Below are 19,635 nucleotides of genomic sequence, written 5' to 3' on the forward strand. Positions count from 1 at the left end.
TAATAATGGATAGGTATCATATTGACGCCTCTCCACTATTCTCCCGAATTAATGTCACCTTACAATAGCAAGGTGACATTAACCCCTTATTACCCCACATCCCACCGCTACAGGGGAGTGGGAAGAGAGGGGCTAAGTGCTGGAATTGGCGCATCTCACAGATGCACCATTTCTGGGGCGGCTGCGGACTGGAATTTTTATTCTTGCTGGCTAATATCCATGACCCCTCTCTAGGCTATGAATATCAGCCCGCAGCTGTCTGCATAGCCTTTCTGGCTATAAAATATAGGGGAGCCCATGTCATTTTTGGGGGGTTCCCCCTATTTTAATAGCCAGCAGAGGCTACACAGACAGCTGCGGGCTGAGATTCATTGCCTGAGAGGGGTGATGGGTATTACCCCCTTCCCAGGCTACAAATATTGGCCCCCGGCCGTCGGCTTTCCCCCTCTGGCGCAGAAAATTGCGCGGGAGCCCAAGCCAATTTTTTTTTTCATTTTTTTTTAACTGAAACATATTGTTCATTAACCCCTTTCTGCAAGCTGACAGAATAGTATATCAGCTGGCAGTATCCCTCGCTTTGAGGTGGGCTTTGGCGGTGAGCCCACTTCAAAGCCGCAACATGTCAGCTGTTTTCAATTAAAAAAAAAATTACATGATCTCTAAACGGCGTAGCGAGAAAAAAAATCAAAAGCCAAAATTAGGTTTTTTTGGTCGCCGTGACATTGCATTAAAATGCAATAACGGGCGATCAAAAGAACATATCTGCACAAAAGTGGTATCATTAAAAACGTCAGCTCGGCACGCAAATAATTAGCCCTCACCCAACCCGATATCTTAGAAAATATAGATGCTACCGGTATAGGAAAATGGCACAATTATTTTATTTTTTTTAGCAAAGTTTGGAATTTTTTTTCACCACTTAGATAAAAAAGAACCTAGACATGTTTGGTGTCTATGAACTCGTAATGACCTGGAGAATCATAATGACAGGTCAGTTTTAGGCTTTGTGCACACGTTGCAGATTTGGGTGCAGAATTTTCTGCACAAAATCTGCCTCTCCTTTCAGAAAACGCAGCTGCGTTTTTTATGCGTTTTTCTCACGGTTTTGATTTGGTTTTTGCGTGGTTTTGATGCGGGTTTTTGGTGTGGTTCAGATGCAGTCTTTGGTGTGGTTTTTCTGCGGTTTTGATACAGTTTTTGCTGCAGTATTTGGAGAGGTTTTTTGCGCGGTTTTGATTCAGGTTTTTGATGCGTTTTTATGCAGTTTTTGGTGCGTTTTTTATTCAGTTTTTGGTGCAGTTTGATGCATTTTTAATGCAGTTTTTGTTGCAGTTTTGATGCAGTTTTTGGTACAGTTTTTATGCGTTTTTGATGCAGTTTTGATGCGTTTTTGATGCAGTTTTTGGTGTGGTTTTGATGCAATTTTATGCATTTTTGTGCGGTTTCGATGCATTTTTTTACTCATTTTTGGTGTGGTTTTTGCTAGTTTTTGATGCAGTTTTTGGTGCAGTTTTGATGCGTTTTTGATGCAGTTTTGGTGTGTTTTTGGTGCATTTTTTGCAGTTTTGATGCATTTTTTAGTTCATTTTTGGGGCGGTTTTTATGCGTTTTTGTGCATTTGCTAGTTTTTGATGCAGTTTTTGGTGCAGTTTTGATGCGTTTTTGATGCAGTTTTGATGTGTTTTTGGTGCATTTTTTGCAGTTTTGATGCATTTTTTAGTTCATTTTTGGGGCGGTTTTTATGCGTTTTTGTGCATTTTTGATAGCTAAATAAAGATGTATTCTTGAACAAAAAAAAAGATTTGTGATGTCATTATTGCCCAACCTCCTCTTTTACATTTGTCCAACTCACACTCAATTACACACAGACAGATAGATGATAAATGAAATGGATAGACAGATCTTCATATAGATAGATCTATAGATGCATAGATCTATCTATTCATACTGTATATCTATCTATAGATATATCTGGATAGATATATCTGTTGATAGATGTATGGATAGTGTAGGGTGCGTGTCCACTTTTCGGATTACATCCGAATTAGCTGCCGATTGGATGCTGTGTACTTGTAGTCCCATTGGATGATGCCTGCACACACACCCCAAAAGACCCCCCGCACAGCCCCGCACACACCCGAACAATCCCGCACACACCCGAACAGCCAGGCACACACCCGCAAAGTCCCGCACACACCTGAAAAGCCCCACACACACCCGAACAGCCAGGCACACACCCGAACAGTCCTGCACACACCCGAACAGTCCCGCACACACCTGTTATGATCTGGTGGCCTAGGAGCAGCATGAGACGGACTCTGGAGATGGTGGTCCCTGTACTGACCGCAAACCCTGAACCTAGGAGCGCAACTAGAAGTAGCCGTGGGGGGTACCTAACACTCCCTAGACCCCTCGGCACAGCCTAAGATCTAACTACTAGCTAAAAAGAAAGAATAGAACAGAGTACTATGCGGTCAGTATAAAAACACTAGAAAATATCCACCGCAGAAAATACGAATCACCACATCTGACTAAAGAGATGGGGTATATCTGCATCTCCAGAGAAATAGCTAGGCTGCAAAAAATCCTTCACAGACTAAGCTGGACAAGACAAAAACATGAAAATGCACAGAGCTATATGGTCCACAGCAGGTGGACAGCAAAAACAAAGCCAGGACTTATCTTTGTAGAAAAACACAGCAAACTGGAGAGACCAGCAGGGAAGTGAATCCTTCAAGAACAATGGACAACTGGCACTGACTAAAGGATCCTGCAAAGCTATATACCCCAGTCAGTTTTGCAATTAGTAGATACACCTGTCCACTCCTGCAGTCCAGGCACAACTGCATTACCCTCTACAACCACCGGAGGGAGCCCAAAAGCTGAATTCACAACAGTACCCCCCCTTGAGGAGGGGTCACCGAACCCTCACCAGAGCCCCCAGGCTGATCAGGATGAGCCCGATGAAAGGCACGAACCAAATCAACGGCATGGACATCAGAGGCAGAAACCCAAGAATTATCCTCCTGGCCATAACCCTTCCATTTGACAAGGTTCTGTAGCTTCCACCTCGAAAAACGGGAATCCAAAATCTTCTCACCAACATATTCCAATTCCCCATCGACCAATACAGGGGCCGGAAGATCAACAGAGGGAACAACGGGCTCCACATATTTCCGCAACAAAGATCTATGGAAGACATTATGAATAGCAAAAGAGGCCGGAAGCGCCAGGCGAAAGGACACCGGATTAATAATCTCAGAAATCCTATAAGGACCAATAAATCGAGGCTTAAACTTAGGGGAAGAAACCTTCATAGGAACATGACGGGAAGATAACCAAACCAGATCACCAACCCGAAGCCGGGAACCAACACACCGACGACGGTTAGCAAAACGCTGAGCCTCCTCCTGAGACAGCACCAAATTGTCCACCACATAAGCCCAAATCTGCTGCAACCTGTCGACCACAGAATCCACACCAGGAAGGTCAGAAGGCTCAACCTGCCCAGAAGAAAAACGAGGATGAAAACCAAAATTACAAAAAAAAGGCGAAACCAAAGTAGCCGAACTAGCCCGATTATTAAGGGCAAACTCGGCCAATGGCAAAAAAGCCACCCAATCATCCTGATCAGCAGACACAAAGCATCTCAAATAGGTCTCCAAGGTCTGATTAGTTCGCTCAGTCTGGCCATTTGTCTGAGGATAAAATGCAGAGGAAAAAGATGAATCAATGCCCAGCTTGGCAGAAAAGGCCCGCCAAAACCTAGAAACAAACTGGGAACCTCTGTCGGACACAATATTCTCCGAAATACCATGCAAACTTACCACATGCTGAAAAAACAACGGAACCAAATCAGAAGAAGAAGGCAATTTAGGCAAAGGCACCAAATGAACCATCTTAGAAGATCGGTCACAGACAACCCAGATAACCGACATTCTTTGGGAAACAGGAAGATCGGAAATAAAATCCATAGAAATATGCATCCACGGTCTCTCAGGGGCCGGCAATGGCAAAAGCAACCCACTAGCGTGGGAACAGCAAGGCTTAGCCCGCGCACAAATCCCACAGGACTGCACAAAAGAACGCACATCCCGTGACAAAGAAGGTCACCAAAAGGACCTACTAACCAAATCTCTGGTACCAAAAATCCCAGGATGGCCAGCCAACACAGAACAATGTACCTCAGAAATCACTTTACTAGTCCATCTATCAGGAACAAACAGTTTCCCCACAGGACAGCGGTCAGGCTTATCAGCCTGAAATTCCTGAAGAACCCGTCGCAAATCAGGGGAGATGGCAGAAAGAATCACCCCTTCCTTCAAAATGCCGACTGGCTCAAGAACCCCAGGGGAATCAGGAAAAAAACTCCTAGAGAGGGCATCCGCCTTAACATTCTTAGTACCAGGAATGTACGAGATCACAAAATCAAAACTTGAGAAAAACAGGGACCATCGAGCCTGTCTAGGATTCAGCCGTTTGGCAGACTCGAGGTAAATCAGATTCTTATGATCGGTCAGGACCACAATACGGTGCTTGGCCCCCTCAAGCCAATGTCGCCACTCCTCAAATGCCCACTTCATAGCCAACAACTACCGATTGCCGACATCATAATTGCGTTCCGCAGGCGAAAACTTCCGAGAAAAGAAGGCACACGGTTTCATCAAGGAACCATCAGAATTCCTCTGAGACAAAACGGCCCTTGCCCCAATCTCAGACGCGTCAACCTCAACCTGAAATGGAAGAGAAACATCTGGCTGACGCAACACAGGGGCAGAAGTAAATCGGCGATTAAGCTCCTGAAAGGCAGAAACAGCCGCGGAGGACCAATTCGTCACATCAGCGCCTTTCTTGGTCAAATCGGTTAGAGGTTTAACCACACTGGGGAAGTTGGCAATGAAACGACGATAAAAATTAGCAAAGCCCAAGAATTTCTGAAGGCTCTTCACAGATGTGGGCTGAATCCAATCATGAATAGCCTGAACCTTAACCGGATCCATTTCTATAGATAAGGGAGAAAAAATGAAACCCAAAAAAGAAACCTTCTGCACTCCAAAGAGGCACTTTGACCCCTTCACAAATAAAGCATTCTTACGGAGGATCTGAAATACCATCCTGACCTGTTTCACATGAGACTCCCAATCATTGGAAAAAATCAAAATATCATCCAAATATACAACCATGAATTTATCAAGATAACTCCGAAAGATATCATGCATGAAGGATTGGAACACAGATGGGGCATTAGAGGGTCCGAATGGTATCACAAGGTATTCAAAATGGCCTTCGGGCGTATTAAATGCAGTTTTCCGTTCGTCACCCTGCTTGATACGAATAAGATTATATGCCCCTCGAAGGTCAATCTTAGTAAACCAGCTAGACCCCCTAATCCTAGCAAACAAATCAGTAAGCAAAGGCAAGGGGTATTGAAATTTAACCGTGATCTTATTCAAGAGGCGATAATCAATACAGGGTCTCAAGGAGCCATCCTTCTTGGCAACAAAAAAGAACCCCGCTCCCAACGGTGAAGAAGATGGCCGAATATGCCCTTTCTCCAAAGACTCCTTAATATAGCTCCACATGGCGGTATGTTCAGGCACAGACAGGTTGAAAAGTCAGCCCTTAGGGAACTTACAACCTGGAATCAAGTCAATAGCACAATCACAGTCCCTATGCGGTGGAAGGGAACTGGATTTGGGCTCATCGAATACATCCTGGAAGTCAGACAAGAACTCAGGAACTTCAGAAGAGGGGGAAGAGGAAATTGACATCAATGGAACCTGATCATGAACCCCCTGACAACCCCAACTAGTCACAGACATGGATTTCCAATCTAACACCGGATTATGTAGCTGCAACCATGGAAAACCCAGCACAATATCATCATGCAAATTATGCAACACCAGAAAACGACAATCTTCCTGATGGGCTGGCGCCATGCGCATGGTCAGCTGAGTCCAAAACTGAGGTTTATTTTTAGCCAACGGTGTAGCATCAATGCCCCTCAAAGGAATAGGGTTCTGCAAAGGCTGCAAGGGAAAACCACAACGTCTGGCAAATTCTAAGTCCATTAAGTTCAGAGCGACGCCTGAATCCACAAATGCCATGACAGAAAATTATGATAATGAGCAGATCAAGGTCGCAGATAACAGAAATTTAGGTTGTATAGTACTGATGGCAACAGAACTAGCGATTCTCTTAGTACGCTTAGGGCAATCAGAAATAACATGAGCAGAATCGCCGCAGTAAAAACACAACCTATTCTGACGCCTGAATGTTTGACGTTCAGTTCTAGACAAAATCCTATCACACTGCATAGGCTCAGGGCTCCGCTCAGAGGACAACGCCACAGTGTGCAAAACTCTGCGCTCGCGCAAGCGCCGATCAATCTGAATGGCCAGAGACATAGAATCACTCAGACCAGCAGGCGTGGGGAACCCCACCATAACATCTTTAACGGATTCAGAAAGACCCTTTCTGAAAATTGCCGCCAAGGCATCCTCATTCCATTTAGTAAGTACAGACCATTTTCTAAATTTCTGGCAATACAATTCTGCCGCTTCTTGACCTTGATACAGGGCTAATAAGATTTTCTCAGCCTGATCCACAGAATTAGGCTCATCATACAACAACCCCAATGCCTGAAAGAACGAATCAACATTAAGCAAAGCAGGATTGCCAGATTCCAGGGATAATGCCCAATCCTGAGGGTCACCACGCAGCAGAGATATGATGATTTTAACCTGCTGAATAGGATCACCAGAAGACCGGGGTCTTAATGCAAAAAACAGTTTACAGTTATTTTTGAAACTCAAAAATTTGGATCTGTCACCAAAGAATAAATCAGGAGTGGGAATCTTAGGTTCTAAGGCAGGAGTCTGAACAATGAAATCTGAAATACCCTGTACCCTAGCAGCAAGCTGATCCACCCGAGAAACTAACTCCTGAACATTCATGTTAATACTAGGCTCCGTAGCCACCCAGAGGTAAAGAGGAAAGGAAAGACACAACAGACTACAGAAAAAAAAATGGCTCAGCACTTTCCTTCCCTTCTTCTGAGATGCGTTTAACTCATTGCGGGCCAGTTGTATTGTTATGATCTGGTGGCCTAGGAGCAGCATGAGACGGACTCTGGAGAAGGTGGTCCCTGTACTGACCGCAAACCCTGAACATGGAAGCGCAACTAGAAGTAGCCGTGGGGGGTACCTAACACTCCCTAGACCCCCTCGGCACAGCCTAAGATCTAACTACCCCTAAAGACAGAAACAAGAAACCTATCTTGCCTCAGAGAAAATCCCCAAAGGATAGCTAGCCCCCCACAAATATTGACTGTGAGAGGAGAGGGAAATAACATACGCAGATATGAAATCAGATTTTAGCATAGGAGGCCATACTAGCTAAAAAGAAAGAATAGAACAGAGTACTATGCGGTCAGTATAAAAACACTAGAAAATATCCACCGCAGAAAATACGAATCACCACATCTGACTAAAGACATGGGGGGTATATCTGCATCTCCAGAGAAATAGCTAGGCTGCAAAAAATCCTTCACAGACTTAGCTGGACAAGACAAAAACATGAAAATGCACAGAGCTATAAGGTCCACAGCAGGTGGACAGCAAAAACAAAGCCAGGACTTATCTTTGTAGAAAAACACAGCAAACTGGAGAGACCAGCAGTGAAGTGAATCCTTCAAGAACAATGGACAACTGGCACTGACTAAAGGATCCTGCAAAGCTATATACCCCAGTCAGTTTTGCAATTAGCAGATACACCTGTCCACTCCTGCAGTCCAGGCACAACTGCATTACCCTCTACAACCACCGGAGGGAGCCCAAAAGCTGAATTCACAACACACACCCGAACAGCCAGGCACCCACCCGCACAGTCCCTCACACACCCGAACAGTCCCACACACATCCGAACAGCCCGCAGACCCCACCCGCACACGCATACATGCACACAGTCACCGCCCACACACTTCCCTCCTCCCGAACTGCAGCGTTTCTCGGACCCACATCCGCAGCAAAACTGCAGATATTTTTTACATCTGCGGTTTTGCTGCAAGTCTATGGGTGCAGAAACACTGCAGTTGCGCACAAAAGAAGTGACACGCTGCGGAAAAAAAAGCTGCATTTCGGTGCGGCTTTTTCTGCAGTATGTGCACAACAAGTCTGCGGCTCCCATAGACGTACATTGGTTGTGCACTACACTGCGGATTTGATGCAATTCTGTGCGGCGAAAAACGCTGTGGATCTGGAATCAAATCTGCAACGTGTGCACACAGCTTTAGCATTTAGTGAACCTAGCAAAAAGGCCAAGCAAAAAACAAGTGTGGGATTGCCTTTTTTTTTGCAATTTCATCGCACTTTGAATTTTTTTCACATTTTCTGTTACACGACATGGTAAAACCAATGATGTCGTTCAAAAGTAGAATTTGTCCCACAAAAGACAAGTCCTCAGCTGGCCATATTGATGGAAAAATTATGGCTCTGGAAAGAAGGGGAGCGATAAACGAATAAAGCTCCAGGGGTGAAGGGCTTTAGAAACATGGATATGGACATAGCTATGGAAATAGATATAGATATATAGATATATCTCTGTATCTATCTGTCTGTCTGTGTGTAACGGAGTGTGGGTTGGACAAATGTAAAAGAGGAGGTTGGATAGAAATGACATCACAAATCTTTTTGAAGAGAGAGGAGGGAGAGGAGGGAGGGGTTTGGGTGTGTTTTGGAGTCTGTGTGGTATGTTCGGGCTTACAGGCCAGTGCAATGCATCATGGAACTTGTAGTATTAGAGCACAATAAGTCAGGAGAAAGGAAGTTGTCGATTAACCCCATGAGAGCTGGATCCAGCACTGAAGATGTGCTGCTACAGCATGATAAAAGGTAATATTGCTAAAATAAACACAGTGGATGTTTTCAGTGGCACATAATAGCAAGATTTCTGAAAAAAAAAGTTATTGTAGGGGACAACTTATTTAATGAGTGTCAAACAGTAGTCTTCATCAATCTGGCTCCAACTTTCTCTGATTGCTGTTGCAAGGTTGGAGCCTTGTCATGGACCATTTTCTTCATCTTTCACCAAAGATTTTCAATTGGATTGAGATCTGTATTATTTGCAGACCATGACATTGACCTTGTGTGTCTTTTTTCAAGGAATGTTTTCACAGTTTTTGCTCTATGGGAGGATGCATTATCATCTTGAAAAATGATTTCATCATCCCCAAACATCCTTTCAATTGATGGGATAAGAAAAGTGTCCAAAATATCAACATAAACTTGTGCATTTATTGAAGATGTAATGACAGCCATCTCCCCAGTGCCTTTACCTGACATGCAGCCCCATATCATCAATGATTGTGGAAATTTGCATATTCTCTTCAGGCAGTCATCTTTATAAATATCATTGTAACGGCACCAAAAAAAGTTCCAGCATCATCACCTTGCCCAAAGCTGATTCGCGATTCATCACTGAATATGTCTTTCATCCAGTCATCCACAGTCCATGATTGCTTTAACTTAGCCCATTGTAACCTTGTTTTTTTTTCTGTTTAGGTGTTAATGATAGCTTTCATTTATTTTTTCTGTATGTAAATCCCATTTCATTTAGGCGGTTTCTTATAGTTTGGTCACAGACGTCGACTCCAGTTTCCACCTATTCGTTCCTCATTTGTTTTGTTGTGCATTTCCTGTTTTGGAGACATATTGCTTTAAGTTTCCAGTCTTGATGCTTTGATGTCCTCCTTGGTCTACCAGTATGTTTGTCTTTAACAACCTTCCCATGTTGTTTGTATTTGGTCCAGATTATAGACACAGCTGACTGTGAACAACCAACATCTTTTGCAACATTGCGTGATGATTTACCCTCTTTTAAGAGTTTGATAATTCTCTCCTTTGTTTCAATTCATGTCTCTCATGTTGGATCCATGATTCATGTCAGTCCACTTGGTGCAACAGCTCTCTAAGGTGTGATCATTCCTTTTTAGATGCAGACTAACGAGCAGATCTATTTTGATGCATGTGTTATATTTGGGTATGAATATTTACAGGGTGATTCCATAATTTTTTCATTAGAATTGAGTGATTCCAAAAAATTTTCCCTATACTTGGTTAAAAAAGTGACCGTTACTGACTACCACATTTTTTGTTCTTGATTTCTTTTAGTGTTTCTTAAAGCTAGAAAGTTGCCATTTGAAATGACTTTAGTTTTCTGCCATGTCTGTGATCTGTTTTTTTTCTACAAAATTAAACAACTGACTGAACGTCCTCCAAGGCCAGTGATTACATAATTTTTGCCAGGGGTTGTATAAATGAGCAGTTATTGGATATTGATCACTATTGCATAGAGCATGATGTACAATTATAAGTGCAAATTATTTTGATTCCTCAGATTTTCATGTACTTTGTGTGTGATCACAACTATTAATAACAACTGATGTCAGTTTTTCACCAGTTTTATGCATGAGGATGTCATTATGTGTGCAGCTGGAGGTAAATCTTATATATTCACTGCTCCCCACACCTGGCTGTGGATGTGCAGTGGTGGAAGAGCAGATCACAGGAGCTTGGAGCCGGCAGCTGCCGCTAATACGCCTGCCCGGTTTTAAAAAAAAGTGAACATTCACTGCTTCCCACACCCATAGTCCCGCAAAACTCTATTGACTGAAGCCGGCACCGAGAGGTGGTGGTGCCTGTGGAAGTAGAGAGCAGTGAATATTCTCTTTAATAGCGGTCACAAGTGTAACCAAAGTGGCCGCCTTCCTGCAATGGCTGAGTGATCACATGTGTCTGCTATTAAGGAAAATGAATTTTCACTGCTCCCTGCTCCCATAGTCCCAGGTGTGGGGAGCAGTGAATATTCTGGCAGCTGACGTCGGCGTGTAAAGGTGCATGGCAGTGACATCATGCGCTGTTTACATATCTAAATCCTCTCCCAACATCAGCACAGGACGTCTTGCTGTAAGGGAGCAGAGGAAAGACCAGTAGAATCATTTATTTTTCATGAGCGGCATGATAGGGGCCATTTATACCAGGATGGGGAGCCATGAATACCAGGATGGGGGGCTATGTATATCAGGATGGGGGGTATGCATACCAGGATGTGGGGCCATGTATATCAGGATGGGGGACCATGTATACCTGGATGAGGGGTCATATATACCTTAATGGTGGGTCGTGTATACCTAGATGGGGGCCATGTATACCTGGATGGGGCACATATAACAGGATGAGGGGCCATATATACCAGGATGGGGATCATATATACCCAAATGGGAGATATTAGTACAGAATTGGGGGACATTACCCCTATAACAGTGTCAGGAGCAGATACCCACATAATAGTGTGCCATGGCCACATTTTTTGCTTCAATTTTTTTATATTTTCCTCCTCTAAACCTAGGTGCATCTTATAGTCAGAAAAATACGGTATTCCTCAGTGATTAATACGAGAGTGTGAATGTAAGTCAAGTCAGGATCGGTGTCAATGAATCAAATGCACATATTAATTATAGTGCTGTTCATGCCATATATCCTGATATAATTCTGATGAGGGCTCTTTGTTCAGTGTTCTACATGGAGATTATTGTGTGAGCTGCATGTATCACAAAGCAGGCTATTAGCATACTGTCAATCTCTCTATACATCGCTGCTCAAATGTGATATCGATGTTCCACGTGGAATAATTATCATATTCACTACATAGGATTCAGCATGCATCAGTTTTGTATATGCAGACTGTGACTTAGGAACTACATTCCCCATGCATTAAGGTTCTAAGTGTGGATCTAACCTTTAATGTGTTAGGCCTTAATTGGTGTACGAGATTGATTAGCGAGCATGGGTCTGTCTGTCCCTTGATTAAAGGGGTTTTCCCATGAACAGAGTACAATTTAATTAATAGATCTTGGAAAAGAAATAAGTTCCATAATTGGATGCGGTAACAATAATGTTCATGTGTTGAGATAATCTTATAAATGTGCCCCTGCTATGTACTGTGTAATGACTGTCAGGAACATGGTCCGATCATACCACAGTTCCTGGGCAGGGGGGAAGAAAAAGACTATACATACATTACAGCAGGGTATCACAGCTGATTCTTTTTGTGGGGTAAAATCTTTCACTGCTGGTTTTTAAAGGGAACCTGTCACCCCCCCTCAGGCGTTTGTAACTAAAAGAACCACCTTGTGCAGCACTAATGCTGCATTCTGACAAGGTGGCTCTTTTAGTTATGCTCCCTGCACATGCTGAAATAAACGCTTATAAAATGTGCCCCCTCAAACTGTGAAATCTTCCCGGGAGCGGGTCTTCCCCCTAATCAGACGCTGCACGGCCGTCACTCCGGGCCTGTGCACGCAGGGCACCGCCTCCTCTTGCTTCATTAACGTTCCCGGCGCCTGCAACTGCGCATGCCCGGAAAAAAATACTTACGCCGCAAGCGCCAACTGAATGGGGCCTAACTTTTATCTTTGCTATGTTGTTTGTCATTCCCGACATGCTCCATATAATTTGTGTAAGGGTGCTTTCACATTGTGTTTTTGTCCGTCTTCATTGGTCCCGTCGTTGCTTGTGTCTGAATCATCCCGCAAAACGAGATTTGAATGTATGCACCAACGTGGCTATAGACTATAATGATGATGACAGAATCACTGTGTGCTTGAACATGCATCAGTTTTGTGTCACGAATAGTGTTGAGCATTCCGATACCGCAAGTATCGGGTATCGGCCGATACTTGCGGTATCGGAATTCCGATACCGAGATCCGATATTTTTGTGATATCGGGTATCGGTATCGGAAGTGTAAAATAAAGAATTAAAATAAAAAATATTGTTATATTCACCTCTCCGGCGGCCCCTGGACATCTGCGCGAGGAACCAGCGTCCGGCACGGCTTCTTTCTTCAAAATGCGCGCCTTTAGGACCTGTGGTATGACGTCCCGGCTTCTGATTGGTCGCATGCCGCCCATGTGACCGCCACGCGACCAATCAGAAGCCGCGACGTCATTCCTCAGCTAAAGTCCTAGAATGAGCGCCTTTTAGGACCTGAGGAATGATGTCGCGGCTTCTGATTGGTCGCGTGGCGGTCACATGGGCGGCACGCGACCAATCAGAAGCCGGGACGTCATTCCACAGGTCCTAAAGGCGCGCATTTTGAAGAAAGAAGCCGTGCCGGACGCCGGATCCTCCCGCTGATGTCCAGGGGCCGCCGGAGAGGTGAATATAACAATATTTTTTATTTTAATTCTTTATTTTACACTTTAATATGGATCCCAGGGCCTGAAGGAGAGTTTCCTCTCCTTCAGACCCTGGGATCCATGAGGATACATTCCGATACTTGATGTCCCATTGACTTGTATTGGTATCGGATATCGGTATCGGCGATATCCGATATTTTTCGGGTATCGGCCGATACTATCCGATACCGATACTTTCAAGTATCGGACGGTATCGCTCAACACTAGTCACGAATGAGAAGGGACAAAAACGCAATGTGAAAGCACCCTTACTCATCATCTCTTTTAGCAATCTGATGAAATATTATTTTTAACCCTATGGTTTTCTTCCTTAGCTTTGTATTGTTCTTTTAGAATGCATTTATTTTCATTGATGTTATTTTCAATACTTGCTAATAATTCTGTCACCTATGTCAGGGTCTATTACACATTTGCAATGCTTATATATTTCTCTTTGCTTTCAGTTGCAAATGAAGCTGGTGACAAAAATGCAAGACCTCTGGCGAGATTTACAAGTAAGTAAATAGCAGCCACTATAACACAATGCTTAGATTCTGAAATTATAATATATAATTTGATTGAAAATTACACTCCCTGACAGAAGTTATGTCGCTTATCCATGTTATGTAAATAAAAGCAATAAAAGCTAATAACCTGACGTTAAATTCATTCCATTGTATGTATAAATTATTCTTTTGAAAGCTGAAACCCTCAGAAATTTGGTTTAGGTTAAGAAAATAAATGGGCATCAATTCAGAAATATTGGTCAGCTAATGGACACAGAATGGTCAGATTTTGGCAAGACAAATGTTTTGTCGCCCACAGAAAGTAATGTGATATTCAAACAAATAATTAACTTAAAATACAAATATATGTTGCATAACATTGGTGAATGAAGTTGTGGTGCTATTAGAGACATATTTAATATTTTGTGTGACTTCCATGAGCTTGAAGGACTGCATCCATGTGGCCTTTTCTATGGGATGTTAGTGTTTTGGTGATGGTTTTTAAGTGCACGTATTAGTATTTTTATTAATTAGTTAAATAACGGTTGTTTTTTAACAAAAATTCTCATTTGGGGATTCCCTCTGTGAGCCAAAACTCAGTACACTTAACAGATGTGGTTAATACATTGTACAGTATAAAGGCTCGGTCTCATCCAATTCCTTAAGGTGTTTACAAGCACTTCAAAAGATCCTCATGATAAGGTGAAGGGCATAACATTAGCGTTCATCTATCATTCTTATATAAGAGACAATGATATTTCTCCCCATGTTTCCTCCTTGATCTGGATTCATCAGGGGAGTTTTTTCAACATCATCAATATCCTGTAACTGAGTGAATAAGGTCCCTTCCGCCTAACGCAGTCATATAAAGCCACCTGCCAATATCTTTTTCTTGTCTATTTCAATGTGCGCATGCTAGGCAATCCCTGTAATTTCAGGGCGCGTATTCCCTATTGCATATTCGGCAATTGGAATGACCACTTCAATTGTGGTGGATTGTAAAAGTCACTTCCAGAGCTTCCCGCATAGCCACTGGCATCACCTTGTGAAAAGCAAGCATATCCAAAGCTACCTCTCTTCAACAGCTGATTGGAGGGTGAGTATAAGGGAATTCTGTGACGCTAGAAGTTATTTCTTCGAGGAGCTGGAAGACAAGATTGGCCTCTCCTTCCACTGCATTATTAATTCATTGTGATGATCAAATCTGCTCCCAGTAATATGAGTGAATAGTAAATATTTACATATCGAGATCAATTAATAAATCAATTGATAAGGATTCAGGAAAGCATGAAATTTAGTTTTTTAGGTGTATTCTAAAGTGCAGAAATATAGGAAACATTAAGACATAAGTTATAATCATGGTATGAATCAGAAGAACCGGACATATTGCAGTATGCTGTAAGAAATGGAGATTGATAAATATAGTTTATCCAGTTGGACTTTAATAATTGGTATAGTCAATTATCCAACACAGTTGTCAAAATAAGACCCCACTTTAGTGTATAAATAGGTGTGACCGTGGTGTCTATAATGCCCTATTCAGTCATATCTAGTATACTAGCCCTGCCACGCCGCGAAAGTTGGCACCCTAATAACGTGCGCAGATTGTGCCCTCACTCCTTGTTGTTACTCCATTAATAGAAAAACCTGTTGGGCCCAACATGGATACTGATTTAAGTTGATAAATGCACTTTGCTTAATGTTGCAAAATGGTTCTATCCCGATCTCCTTCTCAGCAGGATTTTTCTACTCTGTCAATCCTCATAAATGTTACTTATAACATTTGTCTTAGATGTTCCTGATAAACGTGTCTGGCTAGTGGGGTAGGCTTTTTCTTTCTGATGTAACAAAGTTGTTCCCCTACTCCTCTCCTGATCTCTCTTCTCGTCTTTTCTACATATTCTAGGCCATGTATACACGTGACCTTATAAATCACGCCTTCATTCTGACAATGAAGAATCTAATATTATAAATTTCCTCTGTCACTGTGTTTCTAAAGTTTTTACCCAAATAAAAATAACAAAAAATAGATAATGTGGTTGCTTAACTGATAACAGCAAGAGCAGGCTGCGGCTGATGGGACTATTACTCCCATCAGCCTACACCTGCCGCTGCTAATAAAAGTGAGCCTTGTACACTATAAATAAATAAACAAACTGGTGTGGGGACCCCTGTATTTTTGATAACCATCTAGGCAAAACTGACAGCTGTTGGCTGCAACCCTCAGCTGTCAGCTTCAGCAAGGCTAGTTACCAAGAATAGAGGGGTCTCTGTGCTGTTTTTTTTAAATTATATAAATAAATAATTTTAAAAAATTGCATGGGGTTCCACCATTTTTGACAACCAGCCTTGCTAAAGTAGACAGCTAGGGCCTAGTATTCTCAGACTAGTAAGGGGCCATGGATATTGACCCCCAGCGCAGCCTAAAAATAGCATCTTGCAGCTGCTCAGAAAGGGCACATCTATTTGCACAACTATTCCAACTTTCCCTGTAGCAGTGGCAAGTGGGGTTCATATTTGTAGAGTTGATGTCACCTTTGTATTGTCTGGTAACATCAAGGCCATTGCTTAATAATGGAGAGGCATTTATAAGATGCCTTTCCATGACTAATACTATAGGTGCATTGTAAATAAAGACACAGCAAGTATAAAGTCCATTATTTGAAATGAAAACAAAACACACTTTTCCATTTCTATTTAAAAATAGCAAACACAATTCTACTCACCTAACGCTCATTCCATTGAGGCCAAGGTCTCCTGTAATAAAACAAAAATAAAAAGTTTGCTTACTGTAAGTGATATCTGTAACTTGTATGTAACCCCTTCTCATGTACAGCACCATGGAATCAATGGTGCTATATAAATAAATGATGATGATAATAATAATAATTAAACAATACCCCTCACATGTCTGACATTCTGCCCATGCAGTAATCCATCAAGAAGTGACTTAAATTTGGCACAAAAGTGACATTATGTACAACTGAATGTCCTTCAAAAATTGATGAAAAGACAAGAAGAAAATTGGTCTTGGAGGCCTGCAGCAACATTAAATGGGCTGCAAGAATTTCTGGCAAATACTGGGTGTGTAATGCATGTGACAACAATATCCCAAATTTTTTGTATGTCTGGCTTCTGGGGTAGGTGGAAAGGCAGAGACTTTTTCTTCCAAAGAAAAAATATCCAAGCCCAGCTATGTTTTGCCAAAAACTACATCAAGTCTGCCAAAAGCATGTGGAAAAATGTGATATGGACTGATGCGACCAAAGTTGATCTTTTTGGCCCTGATTCCAAAAGGTATTTTTGGCACAAAGCCAACACTTTGCATAGTCAAAAGAACACTATACTCACAGTGAAGCATGGTGGAAGTTGCATTATGATTACTGGCCATTATTTGGCAGCTGAATTTGGGGATTTAGTCATGTTGTTGGGAACTATGAGCAGTTCCAAATATAGTCAACTTTGAAAAATCTTTAGGCTTCTGCTGAAAAGGTGAATATGAATTTCACATATCAGAATTACAATGACCATAAGCAAACCTCCAAATCAACAAAAGGATGAGTTTGCTATAAGAAGCTCAAAGTTTTGGAATGGCCAAGCCATAGCCTAGGCCTGAATGCAATTAAAAATCTGTGGGTTATCCTGAAGAGGATGATGTATACACAGGAGATGCCCTTGTAATCTGCCAGATTTGCAGTATTACTTTTTTTTGCATGTAAAAAAGAAAAAAATGTCGCTGTCCATTTGTGCACGTTTCTTCAGAAGTGGTTTTAGTTCCATAAAGATGCAGTACATTCTGGTATCCTCTATTTTGATACAGGAAAGATATATATCTTTGCACCATGTTAGCCAGTAGATAGAAAAATATTTAGAATAGAAATTCTGAAGACTAACATATTTATGCACAAAACAGCACAGAAATAATGTCATAGATTAGACAGGTGACGTGAAGCAAAACTACCATTATGGGAGAGTGATAAACAGTTATGTCCATAAATATTGGAACTGTTCATAGATAAGGAGTGTGATTGTTTTATTGTCCTCTGATTGAGGTGTGGTTCTGTGTTGTGATTCCCCACAAGGTCTGAGGAGCAAGTTCCTTAATTGGTGTAAAAAGACATAAATCCATGTGACATATTCATTACAACTGGGGATCTGTATGTAGGGGAGACAGGGCAAAAACTGAGAACGAGGAAGTACTCTCATCCCCACACAATAAGAGAAAAAAGAATAGATCTACCTGTGGCAGAACATTTTTGTATCCCAGATCATAGCATCGTGGACATGAGATTACTTGTATTAACGGGTAATTTATGTCTTTTTACATCAATTAAGGAATTTGTTCCTCAGACCTTGTGGCAGCATCACAACACAGAACCAGACCTCAATCGGAAGACAATAAAACATTCACACTCCTTATCTATGAACTGTTCCAATATTTATGGACATAACTGTTTATCTCTCTCCCATAATGGTAGTTTTGCTTCATGTCACCTGTCTTATCTATGACATTATTTCTGTGCTGTGTTGTGCATAAATATGTGATTCTTCAGAATTTGTATTAGTCTATTCCTGATGAAGGGGCCTGAGTATTCTCGAAAGCTTGCAATTTGTTTCCATCTTTTCATATAGTCTTTAAAATGTATGAACCACTGAGGACTCTCAATTCTGCACCATGTTCCAAATGTGTCATAAAAATTTCATTATTTTGTTTTTCAATTAAACTTGTGGATGGTATTGTGTCTCAGGGCTCAATAGATAACTGAAATCAATCTTAAACACATGTGATAATTAGTTTTCCTGGTGATTCTAATTAAAGGAAAACTACTTAAAATGATGTTCCACATTATTAAGCAGGCCACAGGTTTCAAGCAATATGGGAAATAAAAAGGATCTCTCTGCTGCTAAAAAGCGTTAAATAGTGCAATGCCTTGGACAAGGTAAGTAAACACTAGATATTTCATGAAAAGTAAGATTGATCATCACACTGTGAAGAGATTTGTGACTGAAACAGAGCACAGACAGAGTTCCTGCAGATAAAGGCATAATGAGGAAGGTTTCTGCCAGACAAATTCATTGGATTAAGAGAGCAGCTGCCAAAATATAATTACACAGCAGCAAACAGTTATTTGAAGCTGCTGGTGCCTCTGGAGTCCCTCGAACCTCAAGGTGTAGGACCTCAAAGGCTTGCTGTGGTGCATAAACCTACTATTCAGCCATCCCTAAACCAGAGGTGTCAAACTGCATTCCTCGAGGGCCGCAAACAGGTCATGTTTTCAGGATTTCCTTGTATTGCACAGGTGGTAATTTAATCACCTGCACAGATAATGATTCCAGCACCTTGTGCAATGCTAAGGAAATCTTGAAAACACGCACGGTTTGAGGCCCTGGAGGAATGCAGTTTGACACCTCTGCCCTAAACAGTGTTCACAAGCAGAAACGGTTGCAGTGGGCTGAGACATACATGAAGACTAATTTTCAAACAGTCTTGTTTACTGATGTGTGTCGAACAACCCTGGATGGTCCAGATAGACGGAGTAGTGGATGGTTGGTGGATGGCCACCAGGTCCCAACAAGGCTGCAAAGTCAGCAAGGAGGTGGAGGAGTCATGTTTTGGGCCAGAATCATGGGGAAACAGCTGGTAGGGCCCTTTAAGGTACCTGAAGGTGTGAAAATGACCTCTGCAAAATATATAGAGTTTCTGACTGACAACTTTTTTCCATGCCTTCAGGAGCAAAATCATCTTCATGCATGACAATGCACCATCTCATGCTGCAAAGAATACCTCTTAGTCATTGGCTGCTATGGGCATAGAAGGAGATAAACTCATGGTGTGGCCACCATCTTCCCCTGACCTCAACCCTATAGAAAGCCTTTGGAGTATCATCAAGC

General features: G+C 42.1%; 1 protein-coding gene across 2 annotated transcripts in view; it reads left to right on the forward strand.

Moving 5' to 3' along the window:
- Positions 1 to 19,635, forward strand: part of PDE1C (phosphodiesterase 1C) — a 1,560,705-nt gene that overhangs the window by 354,823 nt on the left and 1,186,247 nt on the right. For both annotated transcript variants that reach the window (XM_069730297.1, XM_069730300.1), the window contains exon 2: positions 13,702 to 13,752. In XM_069730297.1, the coding sequence (XP_069586398.1) occupies positions 13,702 to 13,752 (51 nt within the window). The remainder of the gene's footprint in view (positions 1 to 13,701; positions 13,753 to 19,635) is intronic.

The sequence above is a fragment of the Ranitomeya imitator genome, chromosome 6 (genome assembly GCF_032444005.1).
Source record: "Ranitomeya imitator isolate aRanImi1 chromosome 6, aRanImi1.pri, whole genome shotgun sequence".
NCBI classification, from domain to species: domain Eukaryota; kingdom Metazoa; phylum Chordata; class Amphibia; order Anura; family Dendrobatidae; genus Ranitomeya; species Ranitomeya imitator.